This window comes from Vicia villosa, linkage group LG4, assembly GCF_029867415.1.
Source record: "Vicia villosa cultivar HV-30 ecotype Madison, WI linkage group LG4, Vvil1.0, whole genome shotgun sequence".
NCBI classification, from domain to species: domain Eukaryota; kingdom Viridiplantae; phylum Streptophyta; class Magnoliopsida; order Fabales; family Fabaceae; genus Vicia; species Vicia villosa.
The window spans coordinates 161,310,712-161,326,121 of record NC_081183.1 but is presented as its reverse complement, the minus strand read 5'-3'; the positions used below and the strand labels follow the sequence as shown (position 1 = coordinate 161,326,121).

The 15,410-nt window shown below is 32.0% G+C and overlaps 2 protein-coding genes across 4 annotated transcripts; one reads left to right on the top strand and one right to left on the bottom strand.

The window, feature by feature from the left end:
* Positions 1–1,496: 1,496 nt before the first annotated feature.
* LOC131595751 (large ribosomal subunit protein uL22m-like) lies at positions 1,497–6,637 on the top strand. 3 transcript variants are annotated; one of them, XM_058868217.1, is made up of 7 exons: positions 1,497–1,650; positions 1,966–2,102; positions 2,210–2,283; positions 4,010–4,177; positions 5,582–5,692; positions 6,000–6,066; positions 6,160–6,637. In XM_058868217.1, exons 2-7 carry the CDS (start codon positions 1,982–1,984, stop codon positions 6,438–6,440), a joined length of 822 nt encoding a protein of 273 aa, XP_058724200.1. In that variant the 5' UTR covers positions 1,497–1,650; positions 1,966–1,981; the 3' UTR covers positions 6,441–6,637. The 3 variants fall into 3 exon arrangements, with proteins under 3 accessions (XP_058724200.1, XP_058724198.1, XP_058724201.1); XM_058868215.1 differs by having other exon boundaries at positions 1,499–1,655; XM_058868218.1 differs by lacking the exon at positions 1,497–1,650 and adding an exon at positions 1,691–1,779.
* A 6,636-nt stretch (positions 6,638–13,273) lies between these two features.
* On the bottom strand, positions 13,274–15,410 carry LOC131600138 (pentatricopeptide repeat-containing protein At5g56310). Its single transcript, XM_058872355.1, has one exon. It carries the CDS (start codon positions 15,160–15,162, stop codon positions 13,495–13,497), a length of 1,668 nt encoding a protein of 555 aa, XP_058728338.1. The 5' UTR covers positions 15,163–15,410; the 3' UTR covers positions 13,274–13,494.

Below are 15,410 nucleotides of genomic sequence, written 5' to 3'. Positions count from 1 at the left end.
ATTAAAAAGTTGTAGGTGGTTATGAAATAGAAAAGATATATATATATATATATATATATATATATATATATATATATATATATATATATTTATAATAATTTATACCAAAATATATTATTACTATTAGAATATAGGAATATTAAAAAAAAAAGTTAAAATATAAGAATATGAATAAAATATAATAATAATTTTTTTAATATAAATTTATATTTTGAAATTAAACAGTGAATGCATCAATTAAAATTAAATTTTATTATAACAATGGTAAAATGTAACCGAGTTTTAAATAATAATATCTTCATAACTGTTATTATATTTTATTAGATATCATTAATAATTGAAATATGAATGTAAATATTTTTATAAGGCTTAATATTTCAATTTATAATTGGAATTGGGATATAAATAGAAAAATAATAATAACGATAATAGTAATAATATTAAAAGATATTTATTAATATTTTTTAATATTTCTTATGATATATAAAAAAAATTATTTGATAAACTAATTTTCAAAAACAGTTTAAAAGTTTTAAAAAATTAGTAATTTGAGCTTTAAAAATTATCGTACTAACTTATATAAATAAAAAATATATTTTATTGAATACCATGATTAAAATTTGAATTATATAAAATTAAATATATGATTTAGCCCCAGAATAAAATTGAGACAAATTCAATTTTTATAATAATTTACACCAAAATATAATATTACTATTAAAATTAGAGAAATATTAAAAAAAAGTCATTTGATAAATTATTTTTCAAAAAAAGTTTTAAAATTAAAAATAAATTTGTTAATTTAAATTTTAAAATTTATTGTTCTAATTTATATAAATGAATTTTATAAAATTATATTTCATCATTTAATTTTGAGTTATATAAAATTAAATATATGATGTAGTCAATAATTAACAATTTATATATATGATGTAGTCACTAATTAACAACTTATATAAAAATATGAATAAAGTTTTAAATAGTTTTATTCTTACGTGATTTCTTTAAATTTTGGTTGGGTAGTAATTATTAATATATTTTTTTTGTTTTTTACTTTTATATTATCATAATTATAGTATATTAGTCATAATTAAAGTGATTATAAAATGGATTTTATTAAATAATATTTATTTTTTGAATTAAAATAAAAAGAATGAAGAGTTTTATTTTTTATTTTCCCTTAATTTATAAGTGAATTGGATTAGGAATGAGTTTTATTTTGTTTTTAATTTATAATTGAAATTGATATTAACATATTAGAGTTTTTTTTAATTAAAATAAAAAAAATGAAGAGTTTTATTTTTAATTTTTAATTTTATTTTGTTTTTAATTTATAATTAAACTTGATAATTAACATACTAGAGTTTTTGTCCAAAATAACTATGAAGATGACATGTCAGCATTTAATTACTATAAGGTGACATGTCAACATTAGGGTTAGGATTGTCTTTAAGGTTGTCATCACAACCTTAAATTTATATTAAGGAGATGTTATTATAAAAATGAAAAAAAAAATGAAGGGGTAGAGGTTTTGCCTCTTGACTGCGAGAATAGCTCTGAATAGCCGTGGAAAAAAAGAAGAAGCAAATCCTTCGTAAACAGAGTACCTCTAAATCAGAGATCACGTAAACACCTCCAAACCCACGCGAGGTTAGGTTAGATTCATCATTTTTATATTTCTCTTTTTCTTTTCCTCTGAGTTGATTTCACGTATCTCCACTCACACACACACTACGTGTTCGATGAAATGTTTCATTGAACTCACCCATTTAATCCTGTGTAAGCTAAGTGACAATGCCCGTTGCATCACACACTAAAACCTCTCTGATCTCGTGCATGTCTAAAATTTCTTAGGGTTATTTGAATTTGTTTTTTGCGATTTATGACGTGCTTAGTATTGAACGAGTGTGTTTTCTAGGTCTGTAATTTGAATGTGTAACTAACTATTCCTATTCTCTTTTACAGAAGATAGAATACAATTATGGTGCAGTGGCAGAGGCATCTTTTCCCAATTCTTCGTCGTTTTCATAAGGGAGTGGAGCATGCCAATCACTCGGCTACAAACCTTGTAGTTTATCGGTTTGGCTCTTCACTTACACAAGGTTAAAAAAGCTTCTGTTCCCATTTTAATATCTTTTTTAGTTTTCTAGTCAGGAGATACTCAAGTTTGTGAGAGTTTATTAGGAAAAACATCTGTTTGGTATTGTAGGTCAGTTACAGAGGCAATCGTCAACAAGTTTTCCAAGTATCGCAAGGCCTTTTTACCAACGTTTTCAATATCAGGTAAAATTGTGTTTTGATTGCATCATCATCATTGTTGTATTGGTTTGGTTCTAGTGTTGTCAAATAGCGCCTATAGAGTAGCAGAATTTGAACAAATCCTCTTTTTTTTGCGATACACGATTTAGTACAAAGTGTTGTCAAATATCGGCAATATAACACTCTAGCGGAGTGAATATTGAGCTAAAATTGGCAGCACTGATTGGTTCAGAAGTTTGGGGTTTGTTTAGTTGCGGGTGAGGGAGGGCAATACCAAAAGTCCAAAATTGATTTGATGTTACCATGTTTGATTCCATCTGTGCTTTATCTGGTAATAGTTTTCCAATCAATTTTAACCTGTGTTTACTAACTATTCACCAAGGCCTGTTTACTTTAAGAAATTGTATTCTGTTTGCTGTTAGTGTTTCCTGTATAAATCTTTGAAAACAGGATACAAATTGAAAACAAGGTGATAGTATTTTGTTATTAAAAGTGAAAACTGACAATGAAAAACATTTTCTCAAAGTAACTGTGGTCATAAACTTAGTGAGATTTTCATGGATATTATTACATAAAGTGGAAGTGTCTTTGTTCGTACCCACTGATTGAGTTTTCCTTTTCTATTTCATTTTTATTATTAAATTGTGAATTTTGTGCTTTGCCAATGGTTAAGCAATTTAGTAGTAAATAGTAATATTTTCCCATATCAAGACAAGAGTACTCTGTCGGTGTGGCATAAGAAAACTAAGACTTACAACCACTCCTAGAAAATGTTGAACTTTCACGTGTACAGGTTGGAGAATTTTACTCCTCGGAGTGGTTTCTTTAGTAAACAGATTGTTTTAAACTCATTCTCTTGGTAATTTTACTAAGAAACCTAAAATTTGTCTATGGAAATTTTTTTTACCTGGATTGTGGAGCCGAATAGGATAAGTATCAGTTATTTGTTGCAGAATCGGATACCTTAAACTGTCACTTTTGTTGATATTTGTGTAGTGTGCATGAGGAACACTGAAGTGGTTATACATTTATTACATATCTTATTACTAATTTTGGTAGAACAGGTAGTTTTATGTCTGTGGAGAGTATAGGGTTTGTCTCTACTCTCTAGAGACTTCTTGGCATAGGGATTAAAGGGTCTGGTTTGAACAAGAAAAATAGGTTAAGATTATTTGGAACTGTTCTTTATTTGTGTTGCATCAGGTTGGAGTCTAGGAGAGTGATGCATGGATTTTCAAAATGTTTTGATGTTTGTAGAATTTGTTCCTGAAAGCTTAAAGTTGCTGGTCTATCTTAAGTGCATGGCATATTGACTTCTAAGAGAGTTGCCATTTTGAATTTGCTTAGATCTGATTTCCATTGTAGACTGTTATTTTTAGTTATGTTTTTCTGATTCTTTGTGTTTTTCGCTTCCATTTGTTTTTTTTTGCGAAGGATATCATAATCTCCAACATTTGTATATCTCTAGTCTACATCCTTATCATCTTATTATATAAATTACTCTAAGGTTCGCACTGCTTTCTTAACCGTGTTGGACCAGTTTTAATGGACTTCATGATCATACTTGTTTTTTCAGAATTAGATAGACAAGTTTGTTCAAATTTATCTTCCAACTAACCAAATCACATTCTTTGGGGCACACTGAGCCTGTGTTATAGTATTATATCTCTAAAGATTTGTTTTGCTATCGAAGACATGCTCTTCTTAATTTCATGTTTTGTATTTTATTTTTGGTGTAATTAAATTTCAGGGAATTTCTAGTTCTACCCAGTTGCTCAAAAATTCATCTGATGATGCTCCTGTTTCATCGCCTTTAGTTCCAGTTTCATCATTAGGTAGTTCAAAAGGTGAAGAACAGAATCAGAAAGCTATTACTAAGGCAGAAAAAGTTCAAGCAGTACTAAAGCAAATAAAGCAGGTTTGAGATGCCTTATCTGTTTATGCTCTTGATGGATTGCTTTTGGTTTTCTTATATGCATGATGTTGATATAAGTGTTTTATTTTCCCTTTTGCACTATGGGCTTATTGGATAGATCTTAAAAAATTAATATTTATATTTTAGTCCTGGACATTTAAAATGGAATGTACTTTGCATGAAAAGATTTTAACTTGAAGCGCTAAAATATGCATTAAAGGAAGACAATTTCACAGAATTGATATGAAGGAAGTAAGGAAATTATCATCATTTAATATTATTTGATTGAGAAATAGTTTCTGCTTTATTCATTCTTTTGAGCCTGTGTACTGAATTTATTCAGCTTATTTTACAAACAATTTTATTTTTGAGTTTTAGTGATAAATATTCTGATAGAAACTGGAAAATCAGAGTGTAGATAAACATACTGCATATTAATTTATAAGCAGAGCCCTGTCACTGTTCTAGGACGTGACATGATGATGAATATTTTGCATTCATCCTTAAATCATCAAATAGACTTGTTTTGAAGTACTTTACTTCACTGTTTTAATGATCGTATTCCATTCGGGTGTAATTGCCTGTGATTCTTTCTTCTATGAATTTCTGAAATGTCAATTTTTTTGTTAACTCCAGGATAGATTATTTTATGGTCAATTTTGATGCAACTGCTTAAAATTGATATTGTTTATTGTTGAGCATTTTGTTTCTTATATTGCATGATTTGGAAGCAAATGTTAGTAATTTTGTATTCAACATTACACTAGGTTTTAAAATGTCATGCGTTTTCGTGTTATCACTGGTTAGCTATCTGGTAAAATATAAAGCGCTAATCACTTCTCTAGTATGCTTGTTAAAGTGGACACAGAAGCTTCACCAGTAATCTATTCATCTTTGTAATGATGTGAATGTTGTAAAGATGCAATTGTTTTAGTTCAGAGCTTAACATCATTTCAAGTATGGTAATCTGTGGAGCATAACACAGTGCCATTAAATATAATATATGTCTAATAGATGGCGGTGATTCGTCACTTGTGACTTGTTAGAGAGGTTAAATCCATGTTTTGTGGAAATTGCAAACTTGTCCTGTTCTTTAAATCTGTCTCCAACCATTTCAACCTGATACCATCATAGCGGATCCCTCATCGGCAGTTCCCTCTGCCCTCTTTGCTCTAAGCTTTACATCGTCCCTTCTCTTCTCATTTGAACGCATCAAAATCACATCTACTTGTTTAGAAACTGCTACTTTAATTAGTTCGGTTTGCAACACTTTTTTGCAGTTGTCATCTAATTTTCTTGCCATTGAAATGCCTCCCCTATAGGTCCCAGTTGCTCTGGAAATTGTCATAATTTATGGTTTTATTATTCAAGGTTTAATTTATGTTCATTTTTAAAACTGTATTTTAGAGTCCAAAGAAGCTCAATTTGGTTGCTGCTTTGGTACGTGGTATGCTTGTTAAAGATGCGTTGCTGCAGTTGCAAGTGACAGTAAAGCGAGCTTCAAAAACTGTATATCAGGTAGTGAACATTAATTGTTGTTCTGTCACTTAATTTGATAAGACTGTAAAAACTATGTATTAAAATTGGTTTCTAAGTTCCTATTGGGCATGCATCAGATTTTATTTATCCTTTTTCCACTCTTAGCGCTTTTCTTTTTGATTTTGAGCTGGGGCTATCTCTTGACACTTAGTTTGAAGGAATTGAAATATATACATTTTATTGTTAGATTTCATTCGAGGTCATTTCAATTTCTTTTGAAAAAGGTTCTTCTATTTCTCTTTATAGGAAAAAGAAAAATTGAAATCAAGTTTAATACAAATTGCAGGTTATTCATTCAGCCCGAGCAAACGCATCTCACAATCATGGGTTGGATCCAGAACGCCTCATTGTTGGTAATTTTATTTGCTATAAACTGTTAGCGGTGAAGTTGTTTTGTCACATTGTTTTTCTCTTTACTGATGATGTGGCATTCATGTTTCTTATAGCCGAAGCATTTGTTGGAAAGGGAGATTTTAAGAGGAGAATTTCCTACCATGGCAAAGGAAGATCTGGAGTCATGCACAGACCAGAATCCAGGCTAACTGTTGTAGTTAGAGAGATAACCCCTGAAGAAGAGGCAGATATTGCTAGGCTGAAGGTCCACAACTTTAAGAAGCTCACTAAGAGGGAGAGTCGACTTGTGCCACACCAGCTTATTGAGACCACTCCTGTTTGGGGCCGAAAAAACAAATCTAGCCGTCAAGACTCGATTGCTGCAGTTGCATGATCTTTACTTATTCAATTTCATGGTTTGATTTATGGTTATAAGATATGTTTGTGCCACAGATTCTTGTGCATCATGCGAACTAGTTAAGAAACATGTAAAACTAAGGTTTCACGCCGAGACTAGTTATAAATGGCTAGGTTATGTATTCGTATTTTGTTTGCTCTTTGCTGCAAATAATAAAATTTTGTACTGAACCATGATTGATTGGTATTATTATCATTGATGGAGAACAAAGTTGGGCTGATGTCTGATAGGTAAACTAGAATGATGATTAGGTGTCCGATGTGGTAAGCTCGAAAAATAGTCGAATCTTAGAAATGGGTATTGAATCAGCCTAAGATTTTTCAAAACCAATACCAAAAAAAAATGGATTGAATTGATTATTTCAGTAACTGTTATGTAATAGCCAAATTTACAGTTTTGCATTGATTATTTATAAAAAAAATTAAAAGATCGGATGAATTGAATTTTGAAGTTCACTCGGGTTACAGAAAATCAATACAGTATTTTGCATTTTTTTTTGGGTACAATATATCATTTTAACTAGAGCAGTTCTAAAATTTTGAATCCGAAGAAATTTTTGGGTAGTTTATTCTTTATAATCTAAAGTTTTCAGAATGACTCTTCTATATATATATATATATATATATATATATATATATATATATATATATATATATATATATATATATATATATATATATATATATATATATATATATATATATATATATATATATATATATATATATATATATATATATATAATTTTTTTTTTTTTTGAGAGGGACTCTTCTAAAAAGTTTAGAACATGAAAAAATGAATTATCAAAAAGGATTATTTCGAAAGAGTTTTGTAGGAGTTTTAATTTTTTTTACTAAGTAATCTATACTATTTAAAATATTTATCTGAAAAATGATATGTCTTAAAAAAAAAGTTGGATGGGCAAGCTCAACTCTTAACTATTCATCTGATTTTATGGTTTTTGATTAATGGGAAATGTTATTTTCACCTTTATATGTTATCCTATACCATTGTGAAAAGTCTCAAATGTTTTTAAAAATCTCCGAATACATCTAAAATTACAACAATAAATATATTGTAAGTGAGACACCATTTATTTGGCACGAAAAAATGTCTAGGTCTCATTTTCAAAAGATTCTAGAAATGTATTTTCATAAAGTGTCACATAGGGCTGGCAAAACGGGTTCGGCCCATTGGGCATGTCCGTTTTGCCCGCACTTTAGTGCGCAGCTGGTCAATGTTTTAGGCCCTCACCCTTTAATATAATTGTCCCGCCCTGTTTTTTATGCGGGCTTTTGCGGGCATGTAAATTAACATAATTAGACTTAAAAGGTGTAGTGCCCGCGGGCATAGTCCGCCCCCCTCACTTTTTTGTGGGGCGGGATAAGGTTTTAGGCCCGCACCCTTAACTATGTCCGTCTCGTCCCATTTTTTGCGGACTTTTGTGGGACGAGTCTAAACGGGGCGGGCATGCCCGTTTGCCATCCCTAATGTCACCCATATCTGATGCATGCCACTTAAAGTGTCTTCAATGGGTGTTTTTTTCACCCGTATGATGTTTCATTTTTCATCCGTTGGAGTTGGCCAGCGTGGCCAACCGTTGCAATGCAGTGCAACTGCCCTTTGAAATAAAATAATAATATCACCCACCATTGCATGATACCAATTCCCTTTTTATTGTTTTAAATTAATTGAGCTGTTTAACAAGGGCTATATATATTTTTTAACACTTTAGTAGATTATAAATAAATCTATTAGAAAAATTTGAAATTTTTTAACTAGACCCCATTGATCTCTCACGCATCTGTAAATTAACAAAATTGTCCTCGTACTTCTGTAGATGTATTTTCGGAAGTGTTTTTTATTTAACATTGTTTTGTCCCGTAGATTCACATATGAATGCCTTCGTAGATGCATCTACGAAAGAATTTGATGTTATAATTCACACCACACTCTTCTCCTCTCCATTCTTCACTCTTCTCTTCTTCAACTCTCATACTCTCTCAGCCTCAAAAATCAAACTTCCCAAAAGCTTGTTTTCTTTCTCTCGCGTTCGACCGATAACGTTCACATCAACAATCAACACATTCTATCAAATTCAAAACTCAATTTAATCGGTAAGTTTTTGACTTTTCAAGTTATTTAAGAGTATTTGCAATAGAGTTAGAATTCGATTTGTTTTAAAAATATAGTTTAGAGACAATGAATGTGATGTTTGATGTGTTAACATGACATTCAAGCCACCAAAATGGGATTTTTAACCCTTTGCAACAGTGAACCGACGCCATTATTGGGTTTTGGAGGTTTTATAAACTTCCGTAGGTGCATCTACGGAAGAGATGAACATTAGGTCATTCTGTAGCCGTATCAATGGAATATAGAAAAATTATTCTTTTTTGTTTTTCTAATTTAATTGTATCTAATTCGACTTTATTTGTATTTCGCAGACATTATGGCCGACCAGGAGGATTGCAGAGCATGCATCAACATCAAAAGCAAAACATAAGTTCCATATTCAAACAAAATAAGACCCCAAAAAAGCCTAGCCAACATCAACAGTAAAACATAACTTCTTTAACGTTATCCAAGATAACTGAACTCTCCCGAAGCATAGTCGACCAACATTACCATGTATTGTATGATGAAATTAGATCCAGTGCAAATCAGCTACAAAGTTTTACTAATAACATATACTAAACGTAATTTAAAACAAATAAAACTTTGTAGCTGTTCTGCAGTGAATCTATTTTCATCATACAAAACATGATAATGTGTTGGTCGACTATGCTCCGGGAGAGTTCAATTATCTTGGATAATGTCAACGACGTTATGTTATACTATTGATGTTAGCTAGGTTTTTTTGGGACCTTATTTTGTTTGAATATGGATTATAACTACTAGTCTCATCGGTCTTAGTTTGAGACACTTTTGACGTCTGTATTTTTATTAGATTGATGTAATTTCATTTTTATTATATTTGACACTATTTGTAAGATTTAAAAGATGTTTTCTTTTCGTGTACTATATATTCCATTACATTTACATTACACTACTATGATATACTATGAAAAAAATCATGATTCTTAACTGTTTCAAGCAAATGAATACACCATTAGAAGCGAAATTTCACCACGAACACGATTCTATAAAAAGTTTTTAAAATATATCAGTAATTCTTCCGTAGGTACAACTACGGAATACTCTTTTTGAACACGTTCCGTAGATGTACCTACAGAAGAATTGCTGAACTGAAATTCATTGTATTTTTCCACTGTTTACTATGATTTTTTACGCTTCCGTAGATGAATCTACGGAAAAAATCAAATTTCTTTTAAAAAAAGATGCTTCCGGATGTACATCTACGAAAGTAGGGGGCATAAATGAAAATTTGTCAGGTGGCTGAGAGAATCATGGGGTGCATTGAGAAATTCTCAAAAATTTTACACACAAATTTTTTCTCACACTTCAAAGAGATCTAGTTGAGTATATTTGAGAGCGTTTTGGATGAAATTTAAATAAATTTAATTTAATTTAATTATTGTTTTAAATTTTATGTTTAATTTTACTTATTTATATTAATTTAAATTTAAATAATTTAAATTTTTATTTTAAATAAAAATAAAATATTAATATATAAAGTAAAGTTGTGAGATTTAATATGGATCTTTAGAGTTTAACCATTGAAGTAAAAATTGAATTAGTTGCTGATGATGTGTTTTAATGAGTCTCAATAGTATATTCAAATTCAAGGTCATCATCTACCTCATTGAATTGTTCCTATCTAATTATTGAGTTTTTGATTTCTTAGTTCAAATGGAGCTTACTTTGTTTATGGATCTAGTTTTTGAAATTTCCTTGTTGATGATTTGTTTGTTTCAAAGGAATTTTCATTGAGGGTTTTGCTATTGGTAATTCTTAAAATGGCTTTTGGTAAAAAAAATATTTATTAAATGAGGTAATTGTTATGAACTTCGATTTTGCCTATTTTATAGATTTTTTTTATATTTTAAGAGTAAAAATCTTTACTTGATGATGTTTTTTTCAACTTATGCATGTTCTAACCATAATTCCTTTTAGTCAGATTTTTTTTTTTCATATCCTACTTGAATCTACACCAGTCTTATTATTTAGAGATGGTAGTTTTTTTAAGTGATGTCTAAGTTTTGGATACAGTTGTAGCATGGATGATTATTTTACAATGTGTTTGATGCGAAAAATTGAGGTTCTTATTGAAGTGAAGCGGCAGATGAATGCTCTTGGTGTGATTGAGCCACCGACCGGTAATGAGGTAGATGAAAACCTTAAATTTGTAAATACTCGCTAGCATAGATTAGATATGGTGGCACTTTACAAGACGCATCTTTGAATATTTTTTTCGGGCAAAATAAAGAGTGTCTTACTTGCAACGTTTTTGTTGATGTAATTTTAGATGCGTTTGACGATGCATCTTCGAAATCATGAAAGATAAATTTAGAGTTTTAAGGATGTGATATACTCATATGAGGGTGAAAAGAGCATTTCGCTTGATTAATTTATATTTAAATAGAGAGAAGTTATCAAAGTCACAAAGATTCAAAATAACTCATTCTTGATCAAATTAAATGAGTGTAAAGTGTTGGACACGGATCGTCTCCTTTAGAAATCTTCTCTATTTCTCTCCTTCACTAAATCTTAGCCATTAGATCAATCAAATGATAGAAAATTTATTAAATGAAAAATAAGTTGAATACTAGGGTTGTTAAAAAAATCCTAAAATTGTACCGAACAATCGAACCAAACCGAATTGACGTTAAAATAATCGAACCCTTATGTTTGGTTAGTGAACCAAACCATTATGCACAGACAGTTCTAGAACCGAGCTGTAACTGAAACCGAACCGAATTGAAACTCAACACGAACCGAACCAAAACTTAAAAATGAAAAGTTCTTTTAACAAGTTAATTTTTTTTAGAAAAAAAATTGAAAAATAGCTTAACGGTTCGGTTCTTTATTAAACGGTTCGGTTTGGGGAAAATTGTCTTCTAATGATTCGGTACGGTTCGGAATTTTGAAATGGCATACCAAATCAATTATTTTGCTTCAGTTCGATTCTTAGTAAATTGAAGCAGTTCAGTTTGAGTGAATTTTTACTATGATTTGATTCGGTTCTGTTCAGTTACCATGAACAACCCTATTAAAGACCCAAATCCCTAAATAAAAAAGCGAGCAAATAAATGAAATGATGACTATGTGTTATCTCAACCATCAACTATGACGAAAGTCGTAATTCCGACTATGACAAATATAAATCTCCATAACAAAACAAACCTCTCATTCTTTTTTTTCTCTCCTTATAACTTCTTCTATGTGTGTTTTTTTGTTGGATAAAGATTAAAAAATGGGTACTAAACGGGACCATATTCTCATGTTTTTCCTTACAGTTATTGTGGTGATGATGACAGTGAAGGCAAAAGGTGAGTATGGTTCACCGGAACAACATTACATATTCACCGAAATATGGTTCACCAGAACAGATGAAAACCACTTTCCTCAGATTTACACCCATTACATATGGAAGCCACTTTCTTGCAATTTACTCCTTTTGTCATTATTATAGATGGAAATCCCTTTTGGTGTATTTGTTGTAGAAAATAATTATAGAGAAACAAAAGAAATTGAATATAAAATGGAAGTGTTGAATGACTATTGTATGAAACTTTACAATATTTAAGACAAATAGTTTTGTTGTCGAAGAATGAGGATGAATAAGATGTTAATCCAACTCTGTATAGCAGGCTGGTTGTATCCTTGTGTAACTTGTGCAATACACGATTGAATTAAGTGTTTAGTGTCGGTATTATGAGAACATTCATGGTGAGATCAAATGTGTCTCACTTGGCAGCAGTTGAGAGGATTCTAAGATATGTCAAAAGATCCATTGGCTGCGGAATTCTCTTTTCCGCAGTGGACACGGGCAGAAAATGCAATTTGCTCGGTTTTACCGATTCCAATTGGTGCGGAGATAAACATGATGGAAAGTCTACAGTTGAATACATCTTTATGTTCGGTGGAACACCAATCTCATGGTGTTCGAAGAAGGAATCGGTAGTAGAACTCTCGTCTTGTGAGGCCGAGTACATTTTGTTGTGTGAGTGCCAAGTTGTGTGTCTAATGAATCTATTGAAGGAGTTGGACATCGATGAGGGCGACGTTGTAACGCTCTTGGTTAAAAACGTTTCTCGTATAAACCTTGCTAAGAACCCAATTGCACATGGGAGGAGCAAGCATATTCAGATGATGTTTCACTATTTGAAAAGCTTGTTAGTGAAGAAAGGTTGAGATTTAGATATTATATAAGTGAAAACTAAGTGGCTGATTTGTTGACTAAGGGAGTCACAACTGAAGTGTTAAAGAGATTGAAGAGGAACATGAGCATGGAGGACTTAGGATACTTGAATTAAGGTAGTGTGTTAAGTGAAAATTGAGAATTCAAGTGCTATAATCGGTTATCACAAATGTGTAACCGATTATAGGTATGTGAAAAAGTCAAATAAATTGAAAAAAATATGATTATGACATTGACGTATTCGATTACGCATTTGCAGTAAACAGTTACCACTGTTTGTATTTTTTTAATTTTTAGCAACTGTAACCGGTTTCTAATTTTATTTTTTTTAGTTATTAGAACTGTTGCTTATTTTTCTAATTTTTAGCAACTGTAACGAGTTTCTAATTTAAGTTTTTTTAGTTATTAGACTTGTTGCTTATTTCACAATCCAATCGTAATTTTTTAAATATCTTAGAAGATACTAATGATATACAACCAAGGAAATACCATATCAGAATGGGGCACGAGAGATTTTTTCAGGTGTATTGAAGAAATCTAAAAATCCAGCTTTTTAAAAAGAACTGGGATATGTATAGAGACAAGATGGTATTACAAAACTCTTGTCAAGAATCCATGGAGACAATTCAAAACATGCACTTCTTCAGCTGTTCCTGCTGTGACTTCGAATTCCACAACTGCAGAGAAACCAAATCTCATAAATATCTAAGGGTCCTCTAGCCTTAGTTGCCCGTCTAAGCTATGCAAGACATCAAATATGTCAACAAAGTATATGCTTAATTTGTCTCCAGCAATGAATTCATGTACTATATTGTTCAACTCAATAAAACTGACACCTGGCACCTTTTCTACACCTGCATTGCGCATATCCTTCCTTACCATCCAAGATTCACTCCATCTACCAAGTGAAGCATATGTATTGGACAAGAGTGAATAATTTCCACAATGGTGTGGCTCTAACACCATGAGATGACGCAAAGCTTCTGCTGCTAGATCTGCATCACCACATCTAGTTGAGGCAGCAAGAAGTGATCCCCATATAGCTGCATTTGCTTCAAAGGGCATCTGCAAAACCAATTTTTTTGCTTCTTCAAGATGGCCAGCTCGCCCAAGCAAATCAATCATGCAGCCATAGTGCTCAATCTTAGGTTCAATTCTGTATCTCGACCTCATTGACGTGAAATAATCACGACCTAGTTCAACCATTCCAACATGACTACAAGCAGAAAGGATGGCTATAAAGGTGACTTCGTTTGGCTTGACTCGACCCTCTTTCTCCATGCAAGAAAATACACGAAGGGCTTCCTTTCCGAGACCATGTAAAGCAAGCCCGGAAATCATTGTTGTCCATGTTATAACTGTTTTATGTTTCATATTCTCAAACAGTTGTAATGCTTTACTTATGTTGCCTGATTTGGCATACATGTCTATGAGCGAGTTGTAAAGAGGAACAATCTTGCTCAATTTATGCCTTTCAATGTAGTTGTGAATCCACTCTCCCAAGTGAAGAGCACCCAAATCAGCACACGCAGATAGTACAGCCAGAATTGCAATTTCATCAGGCTTCACATTCTCAAGCTGCATTCTTCGAAAGAGCTTAATCGCCTCACTGGGATTATGAGTCTGCGTGTAACCAGAAATTAGAGCCGTCCAAGAAAAAACACCTTTATCCCATTGAGGCATATCATCAAACAGCTTCCGTGCATTACACACATCACCCACTTTAGCATAAGCAACAATCATAGCATTCCAAACAGAACCATTTCCTCTAAACAACAACACAAACTCATCAAACACCTTGCGTGCAGAACACACATCATTCCCACAATTCGAATACATTTGAATAACCGAACAAACAACCGATAAACCCGAGTCCAATCCAGTAACAACACCAACACAATGTACCTGTCTACCCAAAACAACGTCATTCAAAGAAACAACAGCTTTCAAAACATAAGGCAAAGAGTAAGAATCAAGCGACAAGCCTAGATTACGAACGAAGTTGAAGAACGAAACGGAACGTGTAGGGTTGGTTGAAGAAAGTGCTAAGATTATGTTGTTATAGACAAAGACGTTGAATGGACGGTTGTGATTGAAGGTGAAGATTGAGTAAGAGTAGTTTGAGAAACCGAGGGAAGCGGATTTGTGAATGAAACGGGAGAGGTTGATGTCGTTTTGGTCGAGGGATGTTTTTAGCATGAAGGAATGGGTTTGTTGGAGATGGGTTAGGTTGGTGCAATGTGAGAGAAGTTGTTGGAGTTGTTGTGATGAGGGGAGAATGGTGGGAGAGGAGCAAAATGAGGATGTTTGTGTGAGTGTTTTTTGATGATATGGTTTTGCGTTGAAGAGAGTTCGAATAAGTGGTGAATTCATGGATAATGTGATTGTAAGATTGGTTGTAATGAGAGATTACCATATTGGTGTGGTTTGGTTGATGGAGGCTGGAGTAACTATAGATGATGATGATGACGACGACGACTATGAAGCTGTTCCATGTTTTGTTTTTTTTTCACTCACTTCAATAAGAATATAACCCCAAATTCAAACCAATTCTGATAGAGGAGTGTGAGTGATGTCTAGTGGTAATACAATTTTGAAAGGATGCAATTTGGGTGAAGATA